Source organism: Nestor notabilis, unplaced genomic scaffold, assembly GCF_000696875.1.
Source record: "Nestor notabilis isolate BGI_N333 unplaced genomic scaffold, ASM69687v1 scaffold28041, whole genome shotgun sequence".
Taxonomy (NCBI): Eukaryota; Metazoa; Chordata; class Aves; order Psittaciformes; family Psittacidae; genus Nestor; species Nestor notabilis.
Window position 1 is genome coordinate 7,253 of NW_009914675.1, and position 9,379 is coordinate 16,631.

General features: G+C 37.1%; 1 protein-coding gene across 1 annotated transcript in view; it reads left to right on the forward strand.

The window, feature by feature from the left end:
• The window catches only part of SNX9 (sorting nexin 9), a gene marked incomplete at both ends in the record, with an annotated part of 13,778 nt that extends 5,612 nt beyond the window's left edge, over positions 1-8,166 (forward strand). The window contains 4 exons of the mRNA XM_010023776.1: positions 1,280-1,410; positions 2,851-2,954; positions 5,175-5,278; positions 8,089-8,166. Of these exons, the coding sequence (XP_010022078.1) occupies positions 1,280-1,410; positions 2,851-2,954; positions 5,175-5,278; positions 8,089-8,166 (417 nt within the window). The remainder of the gene's footprint in view (positions 1-1,279; positions 1,411-2,850; positions 2,955-5,174; positions 5,279-8,088) is intronic.
• Between the last annotated feature and the right edge of the window lie 1,213 nt (positions 8,167-9,379).

Below are 9,379 nucleotides of genomic sequence, written 5' to 3' on the forward strand. Positions count from 1 at the left end.
TCTGGGGTAAAGATGGAACAAGTATTACTGAAGGTTATATAATGTCTCTTCCACAGTAGTTGATTTTTTGAGGGGAGGTGGGAGTGTTAAATTTTTTTTTCCCCTAGGTAATTTGCAGTAAAAAATGCACCCATAACCAAACTTCATTTTTCACTAGTTGGGCTCTTTACCTACTAGTCTTGATAGCTGCTATATTTGCAATTAAAAAAACCAAAACCAACACCCACCTAAATGCCCACATAAAATACTCAACCTTGTGAAGCTGCTGCCATAGTAACTATACAGTAGAGTTATATTGAAAGAGTACACGCATTCAAGGTTTGTCATTTGCACTGCTATGGAAATTAGAAGAGTGGGGTGCTGGAGGAATCTTTCCTTCCTTTCAAATACATCCTATTCACTCTATGCTTAAGAAGTCTAATGTCATGCATTTTTTTTTTTAATTGGAAAATGCTCTCAAGAAGGCACAGTTTGTGCTAAACCTAAAAGGTTCTTAAGAATAGACAGTGATGATGCAGTACTGGTTTAAAAAGGAAAAAAAGGTTACTTTTGAAATAGTTTGTGTTTAAAATCTCTTAACTACCAAAAAAATCAGTCTTAAATGTATGTATAGTAACTGGTTTATACATAACATATACTAAGATTTTTTTGAGGTTTTTTTGTGAACACATTAATTTACCTATATAGAAATATATTTATGGAAGGTGCTGCTTTTTTGATCAGTCATTTTTATTTGAGCAGTCCAATTTCAAATATTTTTGAGATTTCTAATTTAAATGCTTTGTTAGCAAGGACATGACAACTTGGAAAGTAAATAGTTTCTTTTTCTCTGACATTTTTGAGAGAGAGACAATTTTCCAAAAGATTGACTAGACTGTCAGAAAAATATCTGCATTCCAAGCTTATGCCTAGCTTCTCTTAGGTCATCTGAATACTTAACTTTTCTATCTGAAAGTTTATTAGTGGTTTGGGGTTTTTTTTGTTGTTTTTTTTTTCCCAAAAATTGATTTATGTGTGTGTGTTATGTTTTTGGGATTTTTTTAATACTTCCCTGACTATTTTAAAAAGGAGGAGTACTCTTGGTCAGTAATCAATATACTGTAATATAAGGTTCTTCTGATATGTCAGCATATTTCCTTCTTGTAAGTTCTGAGTCATTAAATGGATAATAGGTCACCAGATGAATTACAGCTTCTATTTTAAGTTATATTGAGGGGGAAAAAAAAAAGCTGAGAGTACTGGAGTAGAAATGTAACAGTTATTGTTCAATGTGTAACAGGGCGCTTTGAAGAGGAATTTATCAAAATGCGTATGGAGAGACTGCAAGCTTGGATGACGAGGATGTGTCGCCATCCTGTTGTCTCAGAAAGTGAAGTTTTCCAGCAGTTTCTCAATTTCCGAGATGAGAAGGTAGGAAATAAAGGTCACGCACAGACTAAGACTGAAGAATTGCTCCCTGCCCTCACCATTCCCTTTGAACTGAGAGTTCAGCCTTGTAGCCTCCATGTGTCTGCCCCACTGTGGGCAGTAGTGACAAGCCAAAATCTGCTGGGTTTGTTAACTGAGCTGATTGATCAAAATTAGGCATAAAGTTGCTTGTGTGAAATGCTATATGCCATTCCAACAGGGATGTGCTCTTTAAAGTAGCTTTGTTGCTAGTCTCTTCAGGACCGTTTGTGTCCTCCAGCAGAAGAGGAACAATTATAACAACTCTTTAGGCTGTGCCCTGCTCTGTCTCTATTGGATTTGTTAATCACTGTGGTCCTCTGATACTGCCTTACTAACAGAAGCTACTTTGTAGCAGATATAGGATGCATCTAATCCTGTATTATGTTTAAAAACACACACACCCACACACCACCTCCTTACTCCCCCCCCCCCAAAAAAAAACCCCACAATTTTCACTAGAATAAGTTGCGATAGCATTATGCTGCAGTCTTACCTGGTATAACCAGACCTTTTTTTATTCCCCGGCTTCCCCCTGCCCCCAGCATTTTCTTATGCCTTTTTTAAGAGGTTTTAATATCTTCACCTACAGTAAATAACATTTTCTTCATGACTGAGCTCCAGTTCTGTTACTGATTTTGGGATCTATTGATGAGGAAATAAACAGGGAAACTCTGCTGCTTTCTCCTCAAAACAGTCTTACTTCTGAACTCACACAGATTTTGCTAAAAAAGTAAATCAACCCTGAAGGATTTTAAGACCAGGGTGGATAAAGCTGTGAGTAACTAAGGTCACGTATGATCATTTTTGAGTAGAAGGTTAGACTACAAACCTGAGGTCACTTCCAACCAGAATTATTCTGTGATCCTGTACGTAGAGGCTTAGCAACTAGTAATCTCAGTAAAGTGCTATTTGGATGGCCAGTGGAGAGTTGAATAGTTGTGCTAGCTAGTCAGCAGTTCTTAGTATGTAACCTATGAACTGATACAAACAGAATAGATGTTGCAATAGATGTGGAATTTCTAGCTCTATCTTTTAACACTAAGAACTTATGATAGAAATTGCGTAATAGTCTTATGATTTTCTTAAGTAGCTTTTGATACCAGCGCTATTACATATACAGAGACAGCTTGAATATAATTGCACCTACACTGTATTTCAGTAATATATAAGAAAGGTCTGATGACCCCAGAGTCTAGAAAACAAAGTGCACAAGGAGGACAAATGGGAAGGCTTTAAGAAACCTTGGCTCTGACGAAACTTTCATTTAAAAGGTTTTAATTTCTGGGTGGTCTATTGGATAACTCTTCTCAACATTTCATTTACTGCTTAAGTACATGCATGAACAGTGGTGGTTGAACTTTGAGGTTTTTGTTTGTTTGGGGTTTTTTTTTCCTTCTTAAGGAGTGGAAAACTGGAAAGCGGAAGGCAGAAAAAGATGAAACTGTGGGAGTCCTGATCTTTTCCACAATGGAACCAGAAGCTCCTGACTTGGACATGGTAGAAATGTAAGGTGGTCTCTTTTTGCATGGACATTATGCATGTGGATATACAACAGGTATCAAGCTAATAAAAAACTAGAATAGTAAGCGTGCACATACATTCACGGATTTGAAGAGGTATTTGTCAAGGCAGAGCTGAAAAATTGTTTGAATGTGAGATTTTCATATCAATTCTTCCGAAATTTGGTGTAATTCCATGTGATGCCACTTGACTTCAGTGACTGAATACTGATATTAAAACAATTTATACGAAACTAGTAGAAGAGACAGTACTGGCAGATCCTATGGAGTGTTATTTTATATTGGTATGGAAGTATATTTTGATCTTTAATCCTTCAACTGTAAACACTTCCAAAGTGCGCTAGACTTACTAAGTAGCTTGGGATAACTATAGGTAGACCATCAAAGAAAACAATGCTTCTGTAAAATACTTGTATATAATGCACACAGAGTAGGATTCTAATATCTGGAATCCATGGAAAGCTATTAAAAAATTATCAAATCTCATTTTAATTGGGTTTTCAACATTTTTGGAGTTTTCATCTGGAAGTTTTTATGTATAGTTCTCTCAATGGTACACCTTTTGGCTTCATAGAGTGAAAGACTGGATTTACTCTGCAGCCTTTATTTCACTCCTTTAGGCTTAGTCATTGTTTTCTTAGAAGGTATGTAGTATGCATGACGTGCTTTGCTTGTTGCTGTAGAACATAGAAACTTGGATAATGGTTTGTGTCTGAAGCTGTGAGTAAACTAGATTGAAGAGCTTGTAGTAGCAAAGCCGTAGTGTACCTACACCTGGAAATGTCCCAGCATAGGCTTTATCCAAGTGATGCAGTGCATATTAAGATGGATATAATAGGTTTGTAGTAGCAGTTCTGGTAAAAAAGATGGACTTTTTTAGGTCACTTCCACTTCAAACGTGAGAATTTCGAACTTGACTATTTTTCTGAAATGATGGATGTCGTATATCCCAGTGGTGTAATAGCTGAAGGAGTGAAATAGAGCATTTTGTACATAGGGTGCAGCAGAGAGTGAGACTAGACTGTCTTTTATACAGAACCCTGGCAGGGAACAGCCAGCATATGGTCTGCTGAACATTTTGTCCCCAAACAGTGAGGGGTAGGCAAGCAGCTTGCATGGAGCACTCACCAGAGGGTACTGTCTCCTGATCTGGGGCTTGGCAAGCTGGGGTTGTTCTGGGGATCTATCTCCAAGCATTGCAAGAGTGGCTGTAACACCTCAGACGTCCATGTCAGTGGCATTCTAGTGCCTGGGAATGTCTCAGGGTGCTGGTAAAAGTCTGTATGAACACAGTTTTGAAAGCCATGTTAGTTCTGGAAGTGGACAAACCAGCTTGTTGAATAATTCTTTGGTTCTTCAGGGCTGCTGCACTGGCTCTTGGGAGTCACTTAGGTTGCCTTGCTGTTGAGAGCTGTCTCACACAGGCTTTGACTGAGAGTATTTTTAAGATCTGATACAGTTTGAGTAATTCTTATTGAGAATTGGAAAATATGTGTCTGTTTTTCTTCTGTGGAGTTCACAGAGCATTGCTGTATATGCAGTGCTGTGTTAATGGAAAGCTTTGATAGCTGCATGAAAACATGCTTAAAGAGGGGTAAAAATTCAGAATTCTCTCCTGAATATCACTTCTTTTTTTCCTCTCTGTGACACAAGTGAACACACAGTATTATCTATAAGTTATGCATACGTATTTCCCTAGAGGAACTGCTATATTAATTTTTATTTGCCTATTTTAGGCTCTTAATAAAGTATCTGGAACATTTTTCTTTGTATTTGTTCATTGTTGTAAGAATTTTGCTACATCTGTTACTCTAACATCTAGTTTCATATCAATGTGGGGTTCTTCTATTTAAGTGCTCTAGGGATGCATTTTCCTCGAATTAGTTTTTCCTGTTGTGTTGTTTTATCTCACTAGGGAGGATATTTGGCTAGGAGCTTTATTTTGAGAGTAACTATAGCAAGGGTGGTAGTCCAGTACCATGTGTTTAACAGAATGGGGGGGAAATAGAATGAAAATTGCCTATATCTAAAGAAGGAAATTCTGACATAAGTGAAATGGCAGAGATTTCAAGGAATTCATTTATTTCCCTAATTATTTTTTTTAAGACCTAGGTGACACTACTAAACATTTCAGAATTGTGTTCAAAGCTGGCATAATGCATCTGTTTAACTGCTTTTTGTTTTTGCTTTTTCCAAATGCCACAGAGAACAGAAATGTGATGCAGTGGGTAGGTTCACCAAAGCAATGGATGATGGAGTTAGAGAGCTGCTGACAGTGGGACAAGAGCACTGGAAGAGGTGTACAGGGCGTAAGTGTCCCTTCTGAACTAAGCAGTCATTTCTGTGTTGCTTTTCTCTGGTGGTGACATTTATAATTCAAGGCACCTTTTTAAAGCTAAAGGAAATCCTAAATTATCATGAGACTTGTGTGGCATTCTGGTTGCTTTCAATGTCTGAGATTATAAATTGTGCAAGTTTTTTGTTGATGTTTTTGATTGGGGTGGTTTTTTTTTCTCTCATAACAGAAATATCTGGTCCCTGCCCATAGCATTAAAAATATTCAATCATTCTAGTAATCCAGCTAAAGCCTTTGTTGAACATGTTCTCATATATTAGTCATTTATCTACATTTCAGTGACATGGGTAAAGTATACCTATCCAATGAAATCATGAATGATTGCATTTTATTAACCCCTTATTTAGAGATTCTTGCATGCCAGGAGGAGTGATTTAAAAATTACATGAATTAAAAAAAAAAAAAATAGAGAAAAGAAAAACCTACCTGATTCTAACTTAATCTTTAGCCCAATTCTTTTTCTCCTATCTTCTCTTCCTTCCCACAGATATTTAGGGTTGCAGAACTTCACACCAAGTCCCTATGACTCTGCCTGGGCTCTAATTTCCTAGTCCACAGCAGTATTCAGTGTTTGTGGCCACCACAAGGCAGCTATTGAAAGGAAGCAGGTATTACAGCTGAGGATCATAATAAGAAACACTTCAGTGCAGGCTGTAGTGTCTGGTGACTAAAGACCTATCACATAAATCTCCTCAAAGCTCCTCCATTTTTTTCCTTTGGTGTTGTTTTTGGTTCTGGTTTTGTTTTTTTTTTTTTTTTTTGTTTTTTTTTGTTGTTGTTTTTTTGGTTTTTTTGGTTTTTTTTTTTCTCATTTTAACTCCTGCAAAAGAGAAAAAACACGTTGTCCCCAGACTTGGGAGTACATACATCTGAGTTATCTCTTTGCTGCTTTCTAATCTATCACTGTAGTTGAATATCTGCAGCTAACCAGAGGGAGTAGGAAGTATGGAAGTCCAGTCTCTTCTGGTAGTGATTACATTGGACCTTAGCTTCTGTAGGATGTGAACTTTAAATTATTTATGTTTCACTGCTTTGAATAAAGAGGGTTTCCTTCTACATGTCACTGACCTTACTGCTGGTCAAAAATAGTCTATCACGGGGCACAGCTTTAACACTGTGGAGATCTCACTTCACTAGGAAATAGTACTGAGGGGAAAGTAATAAGGTCATGTAGGTGAGACTAGAAAAATAGTATTGCTTTGCACTTACAGAAACAGTGATCAAAACTACAGTAGTTAAGGACTTGCTGTGACTCGTGCTTACAGAAAGGAAGTCAGTATTCTGTTCACTCCTAAAATCTCCCTAAACTTACAACACTAGTGCTTTGGGTATAGAATGAATGACTCTTTTAATACTTAAAGTTATTAGTTAACATAAATGTAGTAAGACATGTGATTGTGCTAAAAAATTTTAACTTTTAACTTTCCAGACATTCATACTGAATAGAAAAGTAGACTGGTAAATCGGGACAGGCAAACCTGAAGATTTTCAGTAGTCTCTTAGGTTTTAAGTTCCCTGTCAGCCCTAGTCCCAGCTTTTAGTCAGAGTATTCTTGGCACTTTTTGAGCAATAGTTATGTGTGTTACATTCTATGATATTTAAAGTGTCTGACAGTGGAAACATCTTAAATGCAAAGGAAAAGAAACCAAATGTGCTTTGCTGAAGTTTCCACAAGGGATTCAGTAACAAGTTAATGGCTGATAACAAAACCCTAGTACTCTGAATGGTACCTGTTGTATAAGAAATACTAGTTGTCATAAATAACCTAGCTTCTGGGCAAAAACTTGCTCAAGGATAATCAATAAAATTATGTGGTTTGGGGGGGGGTTGGTTTGGAAGTTTTGTTTTCTGTGGTGTGGTTTTTTGTTTGGTGGTGGCTTTTTTGGGCTGTTTTTTTGTTGTTTGGTTTTTTTGGGGGGTTTGGTTTGTTTTTTTTTGTTCCTCTGTGAAGTTCATATTGTGTGGGATTACACAAAAATCTGCTGGTTACCTGGGCAGTGTACTCTCTGAGTACAAATATTTGACAACAAAAAGCACATCTACTTGTGGGTTTGTGTCTTTTCTGCTAGCATAGATAGCTTATAAAGAGTTGCTTTTGCTTTTGAGATTGCTGTTTAGGCCTCTGGGGTGATGGTATTCAAAGTGGTAATGAATACATTCAAAAATCACAGCTCATTGACTTCATTGTGAGGAAGCAATTTATGCATACATTTTCAATAAATAGAGTATTAAACACGATTTTATTATTCAGATGCTTGCATCAATTTTTATCCCTAGATAATTTTGGCTTCTAGTGCCTTTAAATAAAAAAATCCATGATTTGAGGAGAGTTTAGGTATTATAGGTCTGTATAATAATCTCCTTCCTTAAAATATTAATGAGATCTAGTCTACATATCGCTGCAGCATTTCCCCACTGGAGGATAAATTCTGCTCATGAGGGGGAGAAAAACACCTCACTGTATGCATAGGAGGACCGAGCTATGAGTACAGTGAGATTTTTTCTTTTTATAGCAGTCAAAAAAAACTCTTTGTGGCTTTCAAGAGTCTGGATTGCAATTGCTTTATCCAGTTTTAAAACATCTGTAGCAGGGGAGGGGGTAAGAATGTGATTGTAAATGCTTCACTAAAGGAAATGTAAAACTTTGTTGGTTTTTGACACCTGCTTCTGTCAAGTTTTGGAAATGCTACAGATTTAGTCTCACTTACCCTTGTGGGTTTTTTCTTCTGTTTCCCTCTCTTCCCCATCCTTTCCCACTTCTAGCACTACCCAAGGAATACCAGAAGATAGGAAAAGCATTGCAGAGCCTGGCACTGGTCTTCAGCACTAGTGGATACCAAGGTACTTCTATAGCTTCATTTGGACTTCACTTAAGATACTTTGATTACATCGTTCTACATTTTTAAGAGTTATTAATGCTTCCCTTTTTGAACTTTAGATATCAAACATGATTCTGGAAAAAATATTAAAAACTTGCTTCCCTGTGTATATTATAGGGTTTTTTATGTTTTAGCCTGCAATCTTGTTTTCTCTCACTGTGTAGTCAGGTTGCAGGTTGGTGGTGGTGGAGGAGTTTAGCTGGATCTCATTAATATATAATCTGATCACTGGCCTGACTGACAGAACATGCTGTAACTGTAGCATTCTTTGTGAGATCAAAGGAAAGGGGAGAAAATGTGGCCTTGAAAATATCTGTCACAGAACTATCGTGTGACTTAATGAAAACAACAACTCCACATGAATGGAAAACTTATTACAAGATTCTTGTATACCATTATGTGGGCTGGAGAATTGGCTACTGTAGCCTTTTCTTGTCCTTTACTTTTTTTTCTCCTTCAAGAGCTGAAAAATAGAGCCTGTCATGTTAGGTATGAAAGTCGTGGGAAGGAAAAGGAGGGCATCAGTTGCTCAAAGTTCTCCTAAGATGTAGTCTTTAGGCCAGACTTAAAATTCTGCTTTGATATGTTAAGTTCTGCTGATGTTTTCCAGATAACTGGAAAGTATTTATTTGTATCCCAGGGGTAGCTTATTGAGTCCATTTTCTCTGGGATTTTCTTATCAAATGTAATTTTTCCCTTAGACTTAATAGCAAAATTGCTCTGTTATTAAACCTTAAATATTACAGCATAGAGACTTCCTGGAATGTTTCCATCTTAAGACTTCTAGCAGACCGGTACTTACTCTCTCACTACTCATCTATCTATCGCTTTGTACTCTTAAGGCTTTTTACCCCATACACCATGTGTTAAAATGCAACCACTTCAACTCAGGTTCTCTGCTGCTGGAAACATGGGACATATTCTCATCTTTGTCCTGTACTTCAACAGGACAACTGCTTAGTTAGAATTGGAGCATATTATATTGCCAGAAAAGTTACTTTTGGGTGTGAGAACCAAGTAGGGGATTTGCATAGTTATGTTCTCTTATCAGGGGTTGAAAACCCATAAATCCTAGCTAGATACAATCTGTTGCAAGAATTCTTGAGAAAGCATTGAAAATTGCTTGAACTATAACACACATTCTTTTGCCAGGTGTCCTGGGTTCAGCTACAGCA